This window comes from Haliotis asinina, chromosome 12 (genome assembly GCF_037392515.1).
Source record: "Haliotis asinina isolate JCU_RB_2024 chromosome 12, JCU_Hal_asi_v2, whole genome shotgun sequence".
In the NCBI taxonomy this organism is placed as follows: Eukaryota; Metazoa; Mollusca; class Gastropoda; order Lepetellida; family Haliotidae; genus Haliotis; species Haliotis asinina.
Genome location: NC_090291.1, coordinates 9,223,771 through 9,248,775, shown reverse-complemented (window position 1 = coordinate 9,248,775; position 25,005 = coordinate 9,223,771). Strand labels below are relative to the sequence as shown.

Here is a 25,005-nt window from a genome sequence, read left to right as displayed (position 1 = left end):
ATATTATAGGGTGAGTCTCTGTTTTATACTTTTTCAGCATAACTTCAAATCTTCCACTGTATTTTTCCTTAACAATGATATTTTTGTTTCAGTTTCATCTCCATTTATAAGATATCCAGCAGATTCTTCGAAAAATATATTCCTGTGGATATGTGAAGAATATTGTGGGTCTTTTATTGAGTTTTGGGGTGTTAGCAGTTGAGGGGCTAGCAGGCTGGGATGCAACATCCATGTTTATGTGTACTCGTCCCTGGATAAGAATGAAAATAACGCAGTTGAAGTTAATATACTACATGAAATCTCACAGCCAGCACATACTGTGAAGATCCAAGTTAGAATTGGTCTTAACCAACCCATGATAACGGGGATAGCGTGGTCACACTCGTTGACTTGGTTGACACATGCCATCGGTTCCCAATCATGTTGTTTGATCACTGACCAAGACTCCATTATTTACAGACTACCGCCAATATTGCTATTTGCTCAGTTAAAATACAAACAAACAAAACATGCTGTGTAAAAGACCTTATTGACACTCTCTTGCTGTCTCTAATTGATGTCCCACGGCGAAATATATTTATGATGTATAAGTTAACTTGGAACACAAGCTATGGGTATATATTGCAGGCACAAAACCCATCAAACATGTGTCAAGACCTGTTGTTTATTGTGGATGTTCATTGAGAACGGAGACCACATAGCAGTATGTTCAACCATATCGCCTATTTCCCATGGTGTTTAGTATATTGGTCGACATCATGCATAGATAATGATGTCCAATATGAATTGATGGGATGTATGTATCTGAGGGCACGGCCTCATCAATAGCGTTGGTTTAATCACGTGTGCATTTGGCATGTTTCAATATATATGTAAATTGTGTGGAAGTAAACACGTCAGTAGACATCCGTGGTTAGAAGTTATGAAATATTGCGCACTTTGTCATTAACGACACATACATGCATCTGTGTACCTTGTGTGTAAAGTGAACAATGCTGTGGACGGTTGTTTCTCTAACAAAACCATTATACGTTCTGATTCTATACGTCTAGATAGATAAATGTATTTTTTTTTCGCAGCATCTACAAGGACTGTATTGGCATCAAAATTGTATTGCAAGATATTGCGATATAGGTACCGGTATTGCGATATATTGGACCTACAGTGTTTGACAGTGAGTGACAGTAATCACGTCAATCCTATTTTCTACAATACAAGTCCCAAAACAGCAGTCTCAAAATTAGTTAGCATCGTCATGGATACTATTTTCCTTTTTCATTAACTTATAGTTTTACAGTATGCAGTTTTGTCCTAACACAGTTATCAAGCAAATCGGTAGAAATATTTCAACCAAATGCCTTCAGGGAAGACCAGAAATGGGTTTCATCCATTGCACCCATGTGAGGGAACGAACCCCGGAGGTGGCCCGACGAACGAATGCTGTTGCAATATCGCCGTATGAACAGTCAGGCTAATCCAAGTGGCTAATGATATGGCTTCTTTTCCCTGTGGCGTCGGTCAGAGCTTGATGGCGTATTGCATGGTATCGATTAGTTGCAGATGGTGTTGGTGTGGTGGAAATATTGTTAACTTCGGTATTAGACAACATTCGTTCATTAGGTCCTGTGAATAGAGTACGCGTTTTGTCTGTCGCCTTGTGGTGCCAAGGTCCGATGTTCATGGAAACACATACAATGTCTGCATTAGGGCTGGGACGGGCACACATTTTTTACTGAGTACCCCAACCCAACTCTGATACCCGTGATGTGAGTCAAAAAGCAAAAATTTGAAGTTTTCTATATCTTAACCATGTATTATATTCAACACAGGTGACTAAATTATATCTACATCTTCAAAGCCAATACGACCTGTTAATCATGAAAGAATAACATATACATTGTTTAATCAATTACTCACATGGTTATATCGGGGCAAGATACTGAGACGGGAACCCGGGTCCAACTCATTACCCACTCGTCCAATATATCCGGGTACCCATCCCAGTCCTAGTCTACATATACCCCAAGTAGTAAGACTTAAAAGGTAACAATTTCAGATTTTCTGACCATCGGAAAATAGTATACGTGCTCTCACATTCCGAGCCTGATTTATTCAATTCAATTCAGTTGTTTAATATAATTTTCAAGGCCAGTTAACCCACGTTAAATATACATGTACATGAATTATACACATGCGTATCAAAGTAGTCCTCCTCGAATACGAAACACAATGTAAAGCTATTTTGATAGTATGAATTTATGATCATTGGAATTCATTTAAGATATTAACCCATTGATATTTCTACTGTGCTTGAAAATAAGAGGTACGTCGTCACGAAGAGTTTGACACGTTTGACATTGGTATAAAATATGCATTTCACCTAACGTAACATTACATAAAGCTCATTTAGAATCAGAGCTTTCATAATCGCAAACCCATTCTAACACATTGTATTCCTTCCTTGTTGAAACAGCTTCTGAAAATAAGCACTGCTTTACGGTATTTAACATTATTAAGATCAAAATGTACAATTCTGTAGTAAGTGGTGACTTAATAACAGAATAACACTATAACGAGAGTTTCTTTGTTAACTGCGCATACCAGTCAGCACAATCACCTGATCTTTCCGTAAATACTATATAAATAAATCAATATTACCTTTGCTCTGCTGCATCCAAACATGACCCTGACTATGCTTGTCGTAAGAGGTGAAACGGGATTTGGTGGTCAGGCTCGCTGACTTGGATGACACATGTCATCGGTACGCAGCTGAGCAGATAGATGCTCCTGCTTTTGACCACTGGATTGTCTGATCCAGACTCGATAATTTATGGCGTAAAACTAAACTCACTCACTCACTCACTCACTTCAAACATGACAAAAATCATAAATGAATGATAGTTGCATAACATTCGATTCCGATCTTGATTATTGGTTTTTCTTTCCTTCTTCCCTGAGCTTACAAAATTTGAACGATGATATTTTCTATAATCTGATTCAATGAAAATGACTGTCTCATACCTCTAGGGAGTCGCTTCCATAAAAGATCAGGTTTACAATTGGTCTCTGTGCTTGTCGAAAGCGGTGACTAGTGGGATTTAGCTGTCAAGCTCTCTGACTTGGTTGACATGTCATCGTATCCCACTTGCGTAGACCGATGCTCATGTTGTTGATCATTTGGTAATCTGGACCTCCTTTCACAAAGTATAAAAGTGATCACAAGTCTAAAGTAACCACAGTGTTACGTTAGAGAATAAAGGCTGCCCCGTGAAAGGAGCCCCAGAACCAGATTGAATTATTTACAGATCGATGTCGTATATGTGACTGGAATCTTAGTCTGCATAAAGAAATTAAAAGTTACTCGGGCTCATTTTTCTCAAAAGTTACGAGGGCGGCAGGACTTCTGTAATTTTTTATAAATAACGTGACGCGGGAGGAGCACTTATATATTTTTTTTCTCTTTGAAATACAGCTTAATTCAGCAATGACTTGTTTATTCAGTCACACTCGTTCTTGCGGGCAAGTCAAAATTAGTTTTTTTTAAATGGCAATAAAAATTGTTACGGGCACAAATAAAAGTGACGCGCCGATGCCCGAGAAACATTTCACTTTTTGATATTTAGCGAGTGAGGCGTTAAACAACAAAGCAACATTTCGTTGCCCTATCACACACTGTTTTCTACCATTGAATCGATGCTCCAAATCAAACCAGATGATCCAGCAAGGGCTCAGATCAGATCAGTCACATCGCTGGGTGTTCTCCGTCTAACAGCTTGCGTAACAGGTGGTGCATCAATGCTTCAAAGTCAGGCAGTGGTACCTCTATGCAATATTCATGCCCAGAGTAGGGATCATATCATTTCTGAGAGTAATACACAGCTTTACATTAGCCGACTCTTGGTGCTTCGGGTTAGCACCTCCAAATTTCTTAAGTACCTGGCTTTGCTGCTAGGATCACATCCTGTCTTAGATTCTGGGTAATGCAGAAAGTTGTCAGGGAGTCTTCACACCGTCCGAAACGTTCGTCGACTAGGCAGTGGCTCCTGGAAGAAATCCAGGTCCCTTCCTGGTCGATGTGTAACGAGGACAAGGCATCCGAATTCACGCCGAAATTAACCCTCTTTATTTATTGAATAATAATGTATAATATAGTGTGTGTCTGTGTGTGTCTGTGTGTGTTTGTGTGTCTGTGTGTGTCTGTGTGTGTCCGTGTCTGTGTGTCTGTGTCTGTGTCTGTGTGTCTCTGTGTGTGTGTGTGTGTTCGTTCAACATCCATGAATAAAGGAAAGTTACACCCACCAGGCATCAGTGAGCCGAAATGCCTACTTGTATCTTCAACATTTACATGAAACTACACTTTCCTTAACAGTGTTTGCATGCAATGTAGATGCATATGTTGTATAATTAACCTCAATCGATCAAATGACGCTGTCAAACCCATTAATAACCTACACCACGAGGAGGTAGATAACAAATCTTGGAATCTACGACGAATCAATGACCATGACTCTCAAATATGTCAGAACCTTCAAAAATCTCACATCAGTTCCTTTCCGAGTGTGGGCGGGTCACGTCGTGGAATATCAATTTTGTTGGTACAACTATGGGAGTAGATAATGTAATTTAGCCATCTTGGGCTAATTCTAGGGAGCTTTGGTATTCGTGAGATTTAAGACTGCCTTGTCATGAATTAGGTCATCGGGACTGACGTGTTCGACAATATATATACCCTTCAGCGTAGCATGTATAACGTCGATCAGACTGGCAAAGTGGATACAACGGACCTAGGTGTTGTTGAGGTACGTGACGTTCTTCGGAATAGACTATTATAGGTATTTGCTTATGAATATGGAAAGTGTTTGATTGCGGATGGGGGATGATGCGTATTATTGCAGTTTGAAAATGGGACTATAATATTCAGTCCTATAATTTGTATTGCGATTAGTGGTAGAAAGACTTGCATGACCGTGAGTTATTTATGTTGCTACCGCTGGGAAAAATATTTCTGTTTTCCTGGACACCTAGAGTTTCAGTGGTATGGCTGTTTTGCCTTTTACATCCAGTAGAATCGGTATGAACGAATGCTGATTGGTTATTGGCTGATGTTGAGACGGTACATTTACTGTACATTAAAAACATTTATCCTATGATAAATCCTATATCCTTTGTGTAGTGTCGTGTTGCTGTTTATAGTAAAACAGTCTATGATTGTATGCAGTTGGGATTTTCAAGGTTTCGACCACGTTACGTCGTGCGTGACATCACGCCTGATATAACATTATGTTACATCAGGCGTGATTCATAACGTCTAGCCCGCGTTGCAATGTTACGCTGGACTTAAATGGCGTCGATGTTATAGCGCCACAAGTCACAACCTCATGGCATATTTATACCGTTATGATGCAGGTACAACTAGACGGTAGCGTTATGGAGCTAATTTTGAACCACAGTTTCATTGCGAAGTCGTGACGTTCCGCTGGAATTATCACGTTACGCTTAATTTATAATCGCACGCCCGTGTTGTAATGCCGGGAGTAGTTTCTAACGTCAAGCTAGCACTACAACGTAAAAATGTGACAGCAGCTTTACACCGATACGCTTCAGTCCCAACCTAAAGGGGAAGTTATTAGACTACGCTCTAATCAGAAACCACGATTTTCACCACGGAAACAAAAATGATTTCTGCCACTGTTCCAATGCATAAATTACTTTGCTGCTTGTTGATAGGTTGTGTTTAATCTTGGGCATCATACATTTCCTCAAATTCACTACAGCTGGAAATAACTGAAGACTTTAGGGACTCACTTTGTCTTTATAAAGTACTTATGTGCATGAAAGTGAACTATGGTCTCTTCACGCAGACCATTGTCCCTAGTATGGTTATCTACCTTCAGTTCTTGGTAGTCTATAGCCCGTTTGTATATTGTTTTGTCCCCTATAGTTAAACTGTTTCAGATTTAATTTCTAGTTTTACATGGATGTCTGTGATATACCAGTGGTTTTACTGTTCTTCAACAACGGGATTTTAGTTTCTGATATTTTTGGTATGCAGTGTAATTTTAAATTGTGTTCTTTACGATATGACTGCAATAATGCCGATGTGACGTTAAATATTAACTCACTCACTCACTTACTCCACTAAGAGTGAGACAGACCTATTAGGACTTGACACTTTAACTCACTCACTCAGACGCGTACGACACAGAAAATTAACGTTCCATATACATATACACATACATGTATACAGGTTTTATTATCATGTACTGCAGTTCAAGTAGAATGAAAGATGATATTTTATCAAAAACTATTGGAATCCTTCACGAATCCCATGAAAATAGCTCGGTCATCGCATCGACATGATTACAACATGAAACCCTGCAATTTGCTCTCAAGGGATCTGATGAAGCGAATAACAATAAAATTCGTCTGACATTTATTTAATTTGTATCAGTACAAAGAGAATGACGTGTGTAGTATATATTCTGCTGAACACATATACTTCATGATTTTATAGGAGAGAAAGTGGTACAGTTAACAATATACTCTGAATCCATTTTATTTAATTCCTCCATAATAGAGTCTATGTCCTGGAAGTACGCATTAGTCTCAACAGGTGGCGCTAATATCTAGCCTCGTTTCTGCTTATTAGGTCGCCAATTAAAACTGAGAATAGTGTATTATGTTCCTCGTGGACATCAGTAGTTGAGCTGCAGGGACAGTAGGATTGTTGACATTTGAGGTTTTAATTAAGCAAATGCTCGTTCGTATAGCAATAAACTGCAGTATCCCTGTCTCAGTGACTTACCAAGGGCATTTTGTATTACAAAAATTATTTCGAAATTAATTTCGAAATTATAAAAAAAAAACGTTAACCAGTAAATATCACTTGCTAAAGCCCCGAGGATAATAATACTTCACATTGCTTGTAAAAGGAAAACAGCTAATTTGATTGAATTGTGCAATATGATATTTTTTTCTTTTTATTAATATTTTTTTCAGCTTTCGGAGGAGGTACTCTTTTCCCTTTCATGAGTTGCTGCAATGTTACATTGCAAGAGGAACTTTGGAAGCCAAGTTGTTTATCTATCTGGAATAGTAATATAAAACTTCATACCACTATGTATTCTAAGAATCATCGGAAAACGTACAATTGCATTGAAAACCCTGACGCCATCATGTACATGCAGTGTATGAAATGGCGTCTGCCAGGCGGCCCGCTGCTTGCTAGTTACATGGCGACCTTACAACTTTATTATATAGCCAGTCCTCTGGACCAATGTATTTTCCAAGCGTATAGTTTGACCATGTCATTCACTACGGAAAATATTTCGAAAATAATTTACAAATATGGTAGCTAGACGATGTCTGTCTAGTTCATGATCAATCAAACCATACCTTCCACAGATCAACCTACCCATTTATCTAAGTCTAAATGTGATTGGTCTAGAGAATTCTTTCAGCCAATGAACAGTGTTGTTCTTTTCTGATAGTTTGTAGCAATCACACATCAATTCATTAATTACATTGTTTTAACACCTTATTTCAATTTCCTATTTTAAAGACAAGTCTGGTTACATGTTAACAGGTCCAGCAACGTTTTCCAGTCATCAGCCCTCTGCTGGGTATTTTAGAAGTTTCATACACTGGTATATGCTAGTAGCAGCAGTTGAAAAGTCGTAATGTTTTCAGTTCTAAAAGCCATGTTACTGTCTTGGACCACCATGTTAATGAATCGTTGTATCATCGTTATTCCTCATGGCAGATGGTTCTGTCATATTGCGCTGTTCTGGCATGATTAATACATTTATGGCTAGTCAATACTGATTTCCATGGTGTTTGGCTTGAAAATTGAGTCATTGGTACCATTTCAGGTGTCCAAGGTTTTCTGTACCTCCATGGAAGCTCAATACATCGTTTTTTATCAAAACGGAAAACCTCATACACAACACGATTATCATTGCACCACAGCAATATAATTTAGATGCAGTAGTTATTAAGGAACTCTTTTAATAATGTATGAAAGATATAACAGATATGAAGTAAAAATATTTATTAATGATATTCAGAGTTTAAAACATACCGTATTTCCTCTAATAAGCGCCCGGGCGCAATTTATTCAACGGACTTCCAGATCTCGCGCATATTGGAGATCCCTCGTTTTTTGTGCTTAATGGGAGTGATTATATGTTTATGAGCGTTACGTTACAACTGTATGATGTAAACAATGGAGACTGGACCAGACAATTCAGTGACTGTCACTATGCGATGTATGCTACACGATCGTGAGTTTATGAATCACCATCACATAGTGACGTTTAGTGACGTTAAGTGACGTTTAGTGACGCCAAGTGACGTTAAATGACGTTTTGATGAATGTATCCCGCTGGAGAAAAACTCCCCCTTCTACAAGGTAATGAATATTTGCCGATCTCTGCAATATATGCCATCCAAACTCCCTACAGCGAAACGGCATTGCTTAGTGCGAAATAATATCGGTGAACGTAGAACGTAAGAGCAAAACGTCGTTCATTAATAACGAATTCACTCAATTTCCTCAGTGTGTGGCAAATAATACACTTGGCAGTGAAATATATTTGTTATCTCCCCCTTTGGGGCCATGTGCTATAATCAGAACATCAAACTGAAGAGATATTCTTGTTATACACGTCCATGAGGCATTTACCAGCAATATTAAGGTTAATGAATACAAAATGCCCCCAAGAAAGCTGCAAAATAAAACATACGTTATATATGGGATTACACTTCATCATCCTAACCGGTGTTCCATGGGAGATATCGCTTGTGTGACATCATATGATATCTCCTTAGAGATATCGTTTCGACAGTAGATTTTGTACAATGCCCTGATAATGCTATGACGTCATGAACACTATGACATCGCTGCACTGCAATCTGATGGTAGTACAGTGTTGAGAGATGTACATTGTTCATTGAAAACTAATGAAGAATGATTTTGCATGATAAACAGAATCTCACCCTCATAATCATATCAACACTCGTTAATAAAGGTAAAACTATCATCGGCAAGCCTCGGATATTTCAACATGATTCAGTAGACACTTGGGTGAGATTCTCTTTTCCTAATTTTATTTTCGAATAATTTTAATTTTCGAATCTACACACTTTATCACCAGTACACAGTCATCGATATAACTCCCGCCTGAGATGTGCGTCTCGCAGGGCGTTGGGGTCTTTTCCAAAGCTGATGATAAAATTAAGACAACATTTTGAGACAAGTTTCGAATCTAAAATCACAGCAAAGATAAACCCCAATGTACAACGTCATAAATCTGGTAATTAATTATTTGTATAGTCACAACGCTTGACACGAAAGCTGCTAACTAAAAACAAAGAAAGGTACCCTATAATGACGAAAAACCGTTTCACTAATCATGATATCATAAGATATCTCACATGAACGTTGATTTACGATTTTGCATGTATTTCAAAAGAAGCACCATCTATTTGTGATATCAGATGTTCGCGAAAACGTTTACCATGTCCTGCCCACCGGTGATCAATCAACGAAGACTTAAACAGAAACGTCATCGAACTGTTCCCAATCGCTGAATTTAGTAAGAGTAGGAAGGAAGGAAGTAATTGGATAATTTCAAAATGCTATTTTCGACAGTTTCCGATCAAGGCGCGCAGACTTTCATTAGTACAGAACATTGAACGAAATCTGTGACATTATTCCCTCCCCTGCACCTGTCTGTAATCCAACGCCTGCGGTCCCAGTATCCGTCAGTGGCAAGAGTGCATGCGTACTAATCATCACTGCAGTTGTTGGAGCATTGGACATAGGAGCTTTGAGACTTTGAGTGTCTTTGGCACTGTAATTTGATCAGTTTCTGTTTGTTTGTTTGTTTTGATGGACCGGACTTACTGGTGTTTTGCAGTGCCGCTATAAACATTCATGATCAGACAGCCAAGTGATCGAAGTGATTAGACAGCCAAGTGATTGAAGTGATCAGACAGCCAAATGATCATGAATGTGAAAACAAGGTAAGGTGGCGTTAGAAACAACAAAGCATTCAACTCTGGGTCGAAACAAGGCCGAATGGAGTACTTTGAGATCAAACAGAACTAGACAGTCAGGCAGTTACTATAGGTGATGTAGAGATACATAGATGATAAAGAGTGTCTTCCGAGAGAAACTGATGGGAATCTGAAGACAAGTGATGCTTAGCGTCCTGATGATGAAGATATCAAAGATTCGAACACAGAACAGAGTTGGCGAGTTATAGTTATGAAATGACTTGTCTTCAAACTTTTATCATAGATACTTGATAATGTTTTAACTTGAAAGATAGGGGATGAGATTCTATTCATCTATCTAAATCATCCTCGAACCTTCCCAGTTTGTAAACAATAATTACCAGTGTTTAAATAGTAACGAGCACGGAAAACCAGGTTCTGTAGAAGACAAATTGGTAATGTAATTTAGTGCTGACGTGGCGTCATATTGGTCTGCAAAACACTGGGATGCAATTTCACAGAGGCCACACTTCCCTTGAGTTATCTCTTGGTGTCCTGCAAGCAATATCCGCTGTGGAAGATAAATACCAATTCTCTGTCACGATTCGTGTAAGAGGAGAATAACCACCCCTTACCTTGTCACAGCAAACGGCACCTTCTGGATTATGTGAAATGGTTTCGGAACTTTGTTGCCTACTAATATAGATCTAAATTGGTTCACATGCAGTGCTTGCTGCTTGTAACCTAACACGCTGATTGGTTCCGTCTATTGTATGAATGACTGCATGGCAGGAAGTTTCGTGTCAAAGGGCAATGATTTGGATGCTGCAGTATATTGATTTAATAGCTCTAGAACTTCTCTTGCTTTGGACTGCTCAACGTGTGTCAGTGATTGGAAGACTTGTTGTTACGAATAGAAAGGTAAGTCACTGAAGACTGTTCAAATTAATACGGAGATTGTATATTCTAAGTTTTGAAGTCCTGAAGGTTGCAGTTTACTGCTGTGTTTAAATCAGCCTGCTTTTATAGCCTTTCCGTACTAGTAGATAAGAAATCGTGAGGTTGTAAGTGTCGTGATTCGAGATTCTTTTGTCGGATTGTTTAATCATTCTTTGAAAGAGAGTTAAAATGTAACTTCACGTAATCAAAGAACTTTATTCAATGCAAAAAAATCTGTTATTGTTTTATTCGCTTAAATCACAATTCTGACTTTTAAATACCCAGGAAAACAAACGACCAAAACAGTGTCAGTAGTGACCAGGAAACCCAGTTGTAGTCATTATATTTCAGATTTAACAAACCATTTGCATTCTTAGCAAATATGTGGCAGTATCTGGTTGTATATTCTGGTTTTTACGGTTTTTATGTAAATATAGTTGATTTTTAGTTTCACACCGTCTTTGCCCTCATAAAATCCGTTTCTTCAAGTTATCTATGTCGGAAACGACCGTCGGCAAATATCTGGGTCTGCAATATTTTCTCAATGACGCCACGAAAGTACTGTCACTGAAATGAAAACAATGCTGTCATTAAGGAAGCCTATTTCACTTTTGTTAACACGTTGTGCGCCAAGTATAGTCTAATAAGCCTGTTATACTCCTTAAATCCGGTCCTTCAAGTGTCCGATGTGAAAAATGGCCGTCTGGGTCTTCAACTGTAATGTTCCCAATAAAACCACGATGCAACCATTATTGAAATGAACAGTATGCCAGACCATGAGCTCTTTGTGACTGATACAAATGCTGAACAATGGAACATACCAATGCTGACTCGCGCCACATCACAATCGATACCATGATAGATACACTGAAGGCAGTAAACATGGTTGAATAGAGTATAGCTTTAGGTATTTGTTCCTGTGTGTTATTCAGTTTATCTGGTTTATTCATTACAATGCACTAAAAAACACAAACACTGTTTTCGCACGATTTATAATGTGTGGTAGACGTTTGTTAGGTGCTATCACATTGTAATGTCGCCAGGTGTTTCGAAACGTGACATCCGAAAAACAAAATGAAATGATTGTGGAAACTGATTTCAGTTTTGCAATTTAGATGGGTACATAGATATTACATTGATGGGTAAAAATTATATTTCTGATCCATGTTGATAATAAATGAAATATTGATGAAACCTAATATGTGAACATTTAAATGGAAGCGACAAAAAACTTCCAACATCCATAGGAAATCTCTGTTGAACGCAGCGTCAATTGTACAGTTGTGATTGTATGTGAGTATATATTGTTTAAGTAGTATTGCAACTGTACGACCTTGTTTGCACAGAAATCGAGAGTAAATCAGACAATCCAGTGATTGTCACAATGGGATGCGATGACAGAGCAAGTGTTTATGGACCACTATGAGTAATGTCATAATTACTGATAAACTCATGAACACTGACCAGATTTCTGTTATCCACTACAAGGTTTTAAACGACTCAAACTGCACCACGCGCACGCCACCATGCGGACACACACACACGTGTTCGTCCCTTGTTTAGTATCGCGACACAATGCCGAAAAGTCACAAGTGCATCTGGGACCAAAACATGTTTTTGATCCGGTCCAGTTTTAGCCGGTTATCCGATTATATCCTGAATAGAACTATCGCCGCCATTCTGTCTCTTTCCACCTTGCGATCTCAAGCAACAGACTTTGTATGAGTTGCTGTGTACTTGACCCGATGTGAACAGATGCGATATAAATAGCACATGATTATAATACTCTATCTATTTTCAGCATTGCATATTAACGTATCTCCGACCTGGAGACACTGGACCTGAAAGCCTTCAGGTCTAAATGTCAAATTATCGTGTTTCCGACAAGAATCTGAGCGAGTTGTTCCGAAATTTTGAATAAAACGTCTTGGCACCAGTTCAAACAAATACACAATGTTACGTTACCAATTGGGTTTATTCCAAATTCAATTCCTTTTTTTTCTTTTTTGGTTTGTTTGTTTGTTTTTTGGGGTTTTTTAATTTGTGTATTACTATATTTTACCAAAGTAAGGGATGCTGGAAAATAAGACATGACTACATTATTATTAAGCTGTGTCGATGATGGTAACGGATGGATAGATATAACCCCGAGGCGACTAACGGGATCGTTTAGTCAGGCTCGCTGGCTGTGTTGACACATGTCTTCGGTTCCCAAGTGCTCTGATCGATGCTCATGTTGTTGATCACTGGATTGTCTGGTCCAGACTCGATTATTTACAGGCCGCCGCCATATGGTTGAAATATTGCTGAGTGCGGCATAAAACTAAACTCACTCAGTCACTCCTTGAGGGTAATAGACAGGTGACGTCGAAACCCATCTTCCAGGGAGCATCCTCAGGCAGGACAGCTGTGTGGAGTAAGACATTCTTTACACCAAATGTGTGCTGCCGATTTTGTGAACACCCTGATTCACGCATGTCAGTCGCTTTATTGCCATTCTACGCCTAATAAACTGGGTTCCAGCAAAAGATCTCTGTTTATGTTTGTGAGTAAGGTTTTCTCCGCTTTTAGCTAGCAATCTTCCATCAACATCACGACTGGACACTCGAAACTCGGCGTTCGGCGTTACGATCAAATCGGTTTTTTTATTTTTATGTGTGTGTTTTAGGGTGGGTTTTTTGTTGTTTCTTTGTTTTGTTTTGTTTCTGTTTTGGCGGGTTAGGGACGGGGATGTTCAAAGTGGACCACGAGTACTAAGTCGTCAAGTCGCCACATGATGACCTTTAGGAACTGAATCCCTTGATAGAGAAGCCCGTCTTTGTCCTGTGGAGTCCAAGATTCTCCGTTAAATTTGTTGGCACCATAAACGCGCGTCTCCAACCACATGGAAATGGAATATTTAATTTCATGATTTATGCTATCTGTCCTTGCATTATGAATTGTTCTACTTTCAAAAGTAATTTCTACAAGACAAGGTTTGTCAAAGTTCATCAAAACCATTTCCCCTGGCAAGTTTAGGTGCCGTCCGTTGAGATGTTATCTTCGAGGGATAACTAAAACAATTTGGTCATAGGCTCATGGCATTGTTCGTCACCTTGCCTGTTCCTCGTATTGAAAGTCTTCCGGTAAAGACACCGGTTACGCAAATATCCACGATTCTGTTATCACTGTTCAATCACTTAATAACCAGCATTTCGTGCATCGCTTCTCAGTTTTCAAATTCTCATCGATTGTTTAATGTCCCTGCTTTGTCTTGAAAACAGCCATCTCCATACGCTGTCGGCTTTCTCGAGGCATCGAAATAGAAGACTAATTGCTTCGGAGGCGCAGGCCGCAGAGAAGACAACCCCGACATATTTGAATCAGTAACTGTCTTACACAATACCAGTGTAATCACACTACAGTGTAGTACTTGACAAGTATTAGATAAGCCAGCGTAGTGAACATGTTTGTAACAAGCAGGCGGAGCAAGTAATCTGGACGAATACACTTGGTTGCTACAAGTGGATTGGCGATTAAGCACGTGCAATACATGCTGACCGTGTCCTGAAATCAATACCACTACTGATTAACACGTGTCCCGTAGAGCGATTTGGTTCAGCAAAACACAATCACGACACGATTCGCACGAGGAAATTGAACTTTTCAATATTGAGACGACAACCTGTTTCCCTCTTGTGTCAAATGGAATGTTCTGGAGGGCTTTCACATATATGCAAATTGGAGTCATTTGTCAGGTCATTGCTCATCTAATACTTGTCAGGCAGTAGTATAACAATGCCGAAAATGAGCATCATTAGACATTACACAGAAACACACAACTGTTTCCGTCAGGTCTGTTCAAATCTTACAAATTCAAAATACACTGATGTAATGGTTGAATCGGTTAGTATAATTTGACAATTTATTATCGATTTGAGTTTGATAAACTGTCAAACAAAAACTCATAACCCCTGGATTTATTAGAATTCGTGTCCTTTTCATTTCTTTGGCTACAAAGAAATATTACGTTAAACTCCCAGCTTGCATCTTATCCTTGGGAGATGGAACATGATCACACTAAAGGACGTTCCTTTCAAATCGGCCCCTGGGGGTCCCTCGATATCCTCAATTTGATGCTATTTTGTGATAAATCTCTACCTTTAGAACTTTGTGACTGCCCAAATCTCATTCACTCTCGAGATATACATCCTCCACTGCCCTGCCTCATTAATTGGCCCTGTTTTTCACTCCGTTGTTTCCGGCTATTCTTCATGGTATCTCACTGATTTTACAAAACCCGACACTGCTGGTTGAATTAAGAACATTAGCCTTGACTTTAAAGCGAAAGGGTAATACAAAACAATGAGCATATCGGCAGTTACGTTTCCAAGGCCACGCAACACTTGACAACTGATGCGTATTAAAACACGTGTAAACGCATTTTAGCTGTGGGGCATCTCCAACACTGGCTTAAGAGTTTAAACTCTAGATTGGCCACCTTTTGTTTATTCCCGGCCACTTGTTGACCGGTACTTGCAATAGGAGAATAATAAGATCCATGACGCCCGTTACCTTACGGCACTCACTAACGTAACCTTGTAAACAACGTCATGTTTCGGTCTATAGAATGTTGAACGGGCCGGTTGTTTTTATCGCAACTTGAGCGTTCTTTCATCTGTGCCACATCGTGTCAGTTGACGTCGATGTAACTCCCGGGGTTGCAGGTCTTAGGCGCTTACCAAACCAACGATAACAATCGGGGAATCTTGTATTACACCTAATAATCACAGTAAAAAATGACGTCAAACCAACGCAAATTCGAAGAGCGACTTTTACGATGGGGCCTCGACCGACCTCAGCTGCCGGATGAAAGACAGAACAAGCCTATGTCGGTTTGTTATAAGCATACAAATGGGATATTTCGTTACGGATTTTAACTAATAATACATTATTTGCTCAAAGCGGCATTTCCCTTTCCTGTTTACTCAACGATAAAGACGAAGTATAGGTTTTGCCTTAATATTTAGAATTGTTTACACATCAAGGCTGACACAGTCAAACGACTAGTAACTCGTGCTCTGTGAGGATAACACCTATTTGAAAACAACGACCCTATTTTGCTCTAAATTTGCATTTAAATGATATTCATCGCATAACAATTTCTAATTTCTGATGCATGAGCAGACCTTTTCTTCAGTATTGAGTGTATAATTAATACATTGCATTCATGTGTTCACATATTCGTGAGTGATAATTGCCCCAAAGGGGAGTCAACTCAGGAACTTAACAAAGCTCACTGCCTAAATGTATTCAAGTCGATACTGTCGAGGAATCCGACTGCATTCAAATCTTTATATATCCCAGACGTTTTTCACCTCTTCGGATTAGCACTGCTCCAAAAGTGAATGTTGTCCTTGGTCAGTCCTTGGTCAGTCCTTGGTCAGTATGAAAAATCATAGACGAAAACCTTTACATCTCAACAAGAAAACAAACAAGCTAGACATGATTTCCATCACTTTATTCTTACTTGTAGCTACAAGCGGGTGCATCACTAAAGTGTTTGTCTTGCTTTGTTTGTTCTTTTTTCTTCTGGTTTAACTTTAGTTGGTCATTAACTGGCTGCTGGTTTAGCTTTGGTTGGTGACATTGCCTGGCTGCTGGTTTAGCTTTGGTTGGTGACATTGCCTGGCTGCTGGTTTAGCTTTTGGTTGGTGACATTGCCTGGCTGCTGGTTTAGCTTTTGGTTGGTGACATTGCCTGGCTGCTGGTTTAGCTTTTGGTTGGTGACATTGCCTGGCTGCTGGTTTAGCTTTGGTTGGTGACATTGCCTGGCTGCTGGTTTAGCTTTGGTTGGTGACATTGCCTGGCTGCTGGTTTAGCTTTGGTTGGTGACATTGCCTGGTTGCTGGTTTAGCTTTGGTTGGTGACATTGCCTGGTTGCTGGTTTAGCTTTGGTTGGTGACATTGCCTGGCTGCTGGTTTAGCTTTGGTTGGTGACATTGCCTGGCTGCTGGTTTAGCTTTGGTTGGTGACATTGCCTGGTTGCTGGTTTAGCTTTGGTTGGTGACATTGCCTGGCTGCTGGTTTAGCTTTGGTTGGTGACATTGCCTGGCTGCTGGTTTAGCTTTGGTTGGTGACATTGCCTGGCTGCTGGTTTAGCTTTGGTTGGTGACATTGCCTGGCTGCTGGTTTAGCTTTGGTTGGTGACATTGCCTGGTTGCTGGTTTAGCTTTGTTGCTCATTGTCTTGCTTTGATTGATGCTAGTTTAGCTTTGATCAGTGGGTGCCTTGCTTTAGTTGTGGGTGGTCTACGTGATACTACTGTTTTTATTGCTTAATCTTGGTTAATGATCAGTTTCAGTTTGTAAAGCATAACCACTTAGATACTGCCTAATGATCTGGTCTAATCAGATCTGGTATGCTCTTTATTTCAACTGTAATATTTGCAGATCTCCTTTCCACCGAGAGGTAGCGAATAATAACTGTTTCCAATGGCAATTTGACGACACTTCTTTATCATGTGCAGGTATACTCAATGTCAAAGAAAAGGACATGATCGATTAAGTCTGACCATCTCAAGTTTTGCTGTTATCAGAGAATACTACAATAGCTACACTTTCATAAATCCTTTACTTCTGACATTTCTTAATGTATAAGAAGTTTCAATAAAGCGGTCAGCCTGTCTAATAGTTAAACAACGGATTACAACTCGTATTTAAAAATATATATTATGTCATTTATTAAAAGGATAACTGCTTTTGCTATATAAAGATATTCGTTCAAATGCCTTTTGGGGCCCGTTTCACAAAGCGATCGTAGCCCAGAGACTGCCATAAGTCAATGTACGTATCTGTATTTAACATGGACATATTAGTCGTTCTAAAGAGGTTTATGAAAATGTAAAGTTTAAAGTTTTTATTTCTATTACGGTCTAGCAATATTTGTACTTTACACAAATGTGACAAAATCGTGTCTATAATTATCAGAATTCTGTTAATCCGATAACACATGGAAGCAAATGGTAAAATTTATAGAAAAACACCACAGACATCGTTGTATCTGTCTCTTTTTCAGAATGCCCTTAGCGTCTACCACAAAACTTGATGACTGTTGATGCTTTCGACTGTATGACGTCCTTTCAGATTTTCCCATTTTGATATTAGGAAAGACCATAAAGATTGTACTCTCTACGTTGTGAAATGAGACTGGAACAACTGGGGTGTTGCTCGGCTTAAAGTAAGCTGAATATTTGAAATATGTAGTCATCCTTCCTGTCACATAGCATTGTGGATGGCCTTTTTATCACTTGGAATCTTTATGCATAAATCTAAATATAAAACACACGCATGTGTTTTCTAGGTCTCCTTTATGTCTGGTTCAGGAGAGAATTAGTGAAAGATATTTTGCTTTTTTAATCATTTATGAATAGTTTCAAATTATAAATTGCAAGTCCTGGCTAAATTCCTTTGTAGTGATTCTGCTAGTCCTGGTAGGAAGACCAACTCGTATGCTCAAAGAAAGAGGAACATGAATTTTCGGTAGCAAATGGAGCCATTGTTCTTGGTAAATGTCCTACTCCCATATGTCACAAAATGCCTATCTATATGGAAATCAAGGCATTTAAAACGTAGCGAAATAGTGAATTTTACTGCACCACGTCACTCTTCGAGAGTGATTTGCTGTCTACACAGGTATCTGAGGATCCCAGTAGATTTGAGGGGTTTATTGCTTATCATTTTTACAGAACCATGTCTACCGGGACTTTTAACTATACATACCTGGAAGGTGATTGATGGAAGGAAAGTGAGAGATGTGTGGTCCCAGCGCTTGAGTTTAATTTTCAGTTACCTTGGGAACAAATGGTACATGCATTACGTCTCATGAATAATTATTCCCTACACTAAACAGTCGAGCACCATTGTCTCGATATTCATGGGACCAAGTAGCCTAGTGGTCAAAGCGTTTGCTCGTCACGCCGACGATGGATGTCCCACATGGGTACAATGTGTGAAATCCATTGAAGGTGTCCTTTGCTGGAATATTTCTAACACTCAACTAACTCGCTCCCATTATTCACACTGACTGAAACCGTCTTTACACATTGCCGTCTCTTATCCAGGTGCAAATCCACCCAGGTTGCCGAGGAACTGTACTAACCTCGAGTGTCTGTGATCCTCATATCCTATTATAACATGTTAATTTTCAGAAACAGCCAAAAGAACGCTTTGCTCTTTGGATTTTTTTCAGGTTGATTCTGGTAACGTTATATTGAAGCTGAAAATAACTGCTTTGTGTGATTTCAAATATTCCGGAATTAATTTCACCCAGACTAGGAGCAAACTGAAATATGAACAGGTTTTAGTCTTCAGGAGCGTCTTATCGCTTCGCTTCTTTTCCTCGTGTATTGTTTCAGAAACAAATAGTGGCTATTTCGGTGGTATATCCAGCTGTGGATTACAACCCTTCAAAGTATGAATAATATCACATGTCTGCGATCGAATACCTAATCACCACAAATTTCATTCTCGCGAACGAACCATTCGATCACTGTTTCTTGCCCTTTACCCTAATACGTACCGTCTGACAAAATAACCAGCAATATGGCCAAACATCTATACACGTCTTAAACCGTTTGTTATGACTGACATCGCCACTCATTATGGCATTTATATACAGACTGCCCACTTAGTGCTGTCACAAAACCGAGGTCACGCGTAGTCAAAGCTGATTCCATATTTAGGCAGTAACAGATATAGCAGACTGGTTCTTACAAGATAACAGCGCCTGTAGAAGACAGTTTGTTAAAGGATGACCACATCTGTGACAGATGGTTTTGTTAAGGATGATAAAATGAGTAGCAATCTGTATAAAGACGACAACATCTGTGACAGATAGTTGGTTAAGGATGATAAATGAGTAACAGTTTGTTAAAGGAAGACTCCATCTGTGACAGATAGTTTGGTTAAGGATGATAAATGAGTGTCAGTTTGTTAAAAGATGAAAACATCTGTGATAGATAGTTGGATAAAAATGGCAACATGAACAACAGGTGTTTTGTTAAGAGATGAAAACATCTGTGACAGTTTGCTAAAGAGTATACCAACAAGAGTAACAGTTCGTTAAAAGATGGCGGCGTGGCGAAGGATGACATCTATGATAGTTTGTTGGAGGATGACAATATGAATAACAGGTAGTTTGCGATGGCAACATCTGTGACAGTCCGTTAAAGGATGACAAAATGAGTAACAGAAGGTTTGTTAAAGGATGGCATATGAAAGATATTATATTTCATTGAAGTTCAAGTATGTGAAAGATAGTTTGCTGATGAATAGCATCATCTGTAACAGACAGTTTATTAAAGAATGCCAACATGAGTGACAGCTCGTTAAAAGATGAAAACATTGGTAACAGACGTTTTGTTAAAGAATCACATCTGCAACAAATAGTTTGTTGAAGGATAACAACATCTGTAACAGACAGGTTGTTAAAGAATGACATCTGTAACAAATAGTTTGTTGAAGGATGGCAACATGTGTACCAGACAGTTTACTTAAGGATGCATATGGCATCATCTGTAACAGATAGTTTGTTGAAGGATCACATCATCTGTAACAGACAGTTTGTTGAAGAATGACATCTGTAACAGACAGTTTGTTGAAGGATGGCATCATCTGTAACAGACAGTTTGTTTAAGGATGGCGTCATCGGTAACAGACAGTTTGTTGAATGATGGCATCATCTGTAACAGACAGTATGTTTAAGGATGGCGTCATCGGTAACAGACAGTTTGTTGAAGGATGGCACCATCTGTAACAGACAGTATGTTGAAGATTGACATCTGTAACAGACAGTTTGTTGAAGGATGGCATCATCTGTAACAGACAGTTTGTTAAAGAATGCCAACATGAGTGACAGACAGTTTGTTCAAGGATGGCAACATGTGTACCAGACAGTTTACTTAAGGATGCATATGGCATCATCTGTAACAGATAGTTTGTTGAAGGATCACATCATCTGTAACAGACAGTTTGTTGAAGAATGACATCTGTAACAGACAGTTTGTTGAATGATGGCATCATCTGTAACAGACAGTTTGTTGAAGGATGGCATCATCTGTAACAGACAGTTTGTTTAAGGATGGCGTCATCGGTAACAGACAGTTTGTTGAATGATGGCATCATCTGTAACAGACAGTATGTTTAAGGGTGGCGTCATCGGTAACAGACAGTTTGTTGAAGGATGGCATCATCTGTAACAGACAGTATGTTGAAGATTGACATCTGTAACAGACAGTTTGTTGAAGGATGGCATCATCTGTAACAGACAGTTTGTTTAAGGATGGCATCATCTGTAACAGATAGTTTGTTGAAGGATGACATCATCTGTAACAGATAGTTTGTTGAAGGATGGCATCATCTGTAACAGACAGTTTGTTGAAGGATGGCATTACCTGTAACAGATAGTTTGTTTAAGGATGGCATCATCTGTAACAGACAGTTTGTTGAAGGATGGCATCATCTGTAACAGATAGTTTGTTAAAGGTTGACAGTGTCTGTAACAAACTGTTTGTCAAATGATTACAGTTGCTGCAACAGACCCTCGTCAATGGATGACCCCCAAACCTTAACTACAAAATGGAGGCAAGTCTAGAGCACAGTGTTTAACCGCTGGCGCTCTTTACCCGCTAAACCCAGTCATATATAATATCTTTTCAGGTCACGTATGCGAAGTTCATCTCTGGCAGTAGCCCAAATAGCAGCAAATGAAGTCAATTTATACATAAGGGGCCCACGATGTATATTCTTTGTCCACACTGTACTCTGTGTATTAAGTTATTCCTTATCAAGGGCGCTGGGTTGTTCATCATGTCATATTATGTGTCGAAGGTTTTATATCACCAAATGTAAGTGTTCATATGTAAAGATGTTTAAAAATTTAATATGGTGTTATTACACCAGAAGATTTGTGTTCTGAATAGGCAACAATACTATATCCATAACCACCAGAAACCGGAGAGTTCCTTGACAATGTACCGGACTATATGATGCGCATATGAATCACGTGCTGATGAAAGACGTGCTGATGACACAGCGTGGGGGAAACGGGAACGGTTTCTTGCCCGCTGTGAGCACCCGTCAAGACACATGCTGCGACCACGTTGACAACAAAGCAATGCAACGAAATCTTGTTGTGAGATGTTTAGATTGGTAGTATCCCAACATAGTATACAGAACCTGGCAGGTGAACCCAATTCTTGATATCATGAAAATGTCAATTGTTATTACAGCATAAATTATACATACAGCACGTCTGTACCAGACATGCTAGGGAGGTTGGTAGCCAGGTGGTTACGGTGGTCGCTTGCCACGATGAACACCCAGGTTCGATTCTCCGATTCCTACGGTGTGTGAAGCCCATTTCTGGTGACCACCTTCGTAATATACCTGGAATATTGCTAAAAGTGGTGTAAAATTGAAGTAACTCACTGGTAACGAGCTGTTGTTGTTTTTTCGGGCACTTGCTATCTATTTTAATCGAAACAGTATTACGAACTAAAGTTAGTGATCTGTTTGAATTCACGATATCCGTACTTTACTGATACGTCTCTGCACAACATATTTAAATTATAAGACCTGTCTGGCATGAAAATCCATTAACTCTCTCTGAAAAGACTAGCATTATGTGGAATATCTCCGCTGGTAAAAGACTTCCGACATCGGAGAGGAAAGATATGTGACTTCGGTGTCCCCTGCATTGTACATGTTCTGTCAGAGTTCATGTTTATCTTCTTCTTTTTCAGAATATTGGAGATGTTGCTGACTTTCAAAAGACGGGGTCGATGTTAAAGTTACCACCATGGTTAACTCCTCAAGTCTGGAGCTTTCATTCAACGCTATGTTCCCGGATACGTTGAAATGACAGGTGAAAGGTGATTACTTTTACGAAGAAAATCAGTATGTTCGTGTGCATAGAGGAGAGATGAAGATATCCGGAGGGAATTTACCATATTAGAGACTATTCTCACATCGAGGTCCAGTGCTGGTGCACCTAGAATGCCAACAATGAACGCATCAGCTCCATCAGAAATGCTTGCGGAGGAATTCGTTAACACTTCTCAGTGGAACGCCGGAAACGAGGCGAATCACACCTTAGCGGGGATATATCCGTTGAACGGAACGTGTGAGGATGTGTTTGCCGATTACCTCGTCATAAGAGGCGGTGTCGGCACGACCCTGGCGTTGTTTGGAATAATTGGAAACACGCTGTCCATTATAGTGCTATCTCATCGTAATATGCGAAGTCCTACGTCCTATTTCCTGATGTGTCTTGCAGGATTTGATAACATAATTCTCATGACCTTGATTCTTGAAGTAGTGACTCTGTATGCAGACCTTTATATCAAACTGGCTTTCATGCCCTTTCTGGTCAGTCTTCAGAAAATAGGTCAGACTGGTACGGTTTCCATGACGCTTACCATAGCAACGGAGAGATATGTTGGAATAACGAGACCGTTTTCCGGCATGACGTTTAGTGACAGTAACGTGCCAATTTACGTCATCATCGGGGTCGTGTGTTTCTCACTCGTTTACAACATCCCATACTACATCTCTTTCAAATTTGAAACGTACTACGAACCGGCCATTGGTGGGACATGGATACAACCCAGCTTCACATCGCTGTGGAACAGCCCGTTTACAAAGATATACAAATTCCACGTCCAGCTTATATGCATGTATATTTTACCTTGGATAGCCATGTTGGTTTTAAACCTTCTGATCATCCGGGCAATCTGGAGCCGCAGACGTTCTAGTAGTCTGTCCAGATGGTACCGGTCAAATAAGATGGACAAACGAATGACACTTGCTGTTCTGGCTGTTACGACATTGTTCTTTATTGCTTACCCATTTATGGCAATTTTGGACGATGTGATAATTCCCAAAGAACTACTTGTATCCCAGTGTCATCGAAGTAGAAGCGTGTTCTTTTTCAGTCGAGACTTGTTAATAATGTTAAATTCCGCAACTAATTTCTTGTTTTATTGCATGTTGGGGAAAAAGTTCAGACAGGTGTGTGTCGTCAGGTTCTGCCCTCAAAGAGCGCGGCGCATTTCGCAAGGGTTGTCCTCGAGGTTAAACATGTTTTCAACCCGTTTTTCAACTTCTATGACGACCCATAAATCCCCATCTCCTTCAAGCGTTTAGATATCGGGAAGGCATAGTATCATAATTGAGTGCATCGACAAAAATGTAAGCCAACGTAATTAGCTGTTAACGAGATTGTGTTCATAAAATGACCGTTCTTTTCACCTCTGCCTTGTCTAGTATGTTTTTTCCTTAAACATTTCCATGTCATGTTTCATGTGATACTGTACGACAGTGGTCATTCAGATATGTAAAGTGGGAAATAGTAGAACGCTCGTAATAATATACTGACAGCAAAAGAAACGCAACTCTGTTTTTGTCCAGATTTTTAAATAGAGAACATAAACATGAACGCTCTTTATGAGATTTCATTATTTTTTCGAAACTTTCGTTTCTTTTGATGTTCAGTATACATGGATGAACAACGTGTTTGCTAGACTAGGAGCGACGTTTGGTGTTGGTTTTAACACCGGTTTAGGCAAGTAGTGTACAGGTCAAGGCATGAGAGGCATATATGCAATTATGAGGAAGTGGTTTCAAAGATGACTGAATTAGAGTATTACGGTTTTGAAAACACGTCAAGAATCTGTCCCCATCGTGAATAGCATTCCCTGCTGTGATACCGTCAGCCAGGGAGACCAGGGACTCTACAAGACACCGGTCAGTATAGGCTGTAGATGAACTTTTCAAGAGGAACCAGGTGCGGATACAGCTCTTTGATGGTGCATACTAATTAGAAACCGGGGGGTGTACACTTCATTTCCACCCGAGTTTCAATGGTCATTTAATAAACCTTCAGGACAAAAGGGGTCGGGGATGAGCATCCCTGCGCGCGCACCCGCCTGCCAACACGCACGCAAGCGCACACACACACAAACTGGATCCGCCAACATCATTTCAAATAGCAGTAACGCCACAATGAAATCATCATTAATCCAACAAC

The 25,005-nt window shown here is 39.6% G+C and overlaps 1 protein-coding gene across 1 annotated transcript in view; it reads left to right on the top strand.

Annotated features, from left to right (window-relative positions):
- Positions 1 to 24,162, top strand: part of LOC137258769 (FMRFamide receptor-like) — a 102,743-nt gene extending 78,581 nt beyond the window's left edge. Inside the window, exon 2 of the mRNA XM_067796457.1 lies at positions 22,721 to 24,162. Within this exon, the coding sequence (XP_067652558.1) occupies positions 22,974 to 24,122 (1,149 nt within the window). The 5' untranslated portion in view covers positions 22,721 to 22,973 and the 3' untranslated portion in view covers positions 24,123 to 24,162. The remainder of the gene's footprint in view (positions 1 to 22,720) is intronic.
- Positions 24,163 to 25,005: the final 843 nt, after the last annotated feature.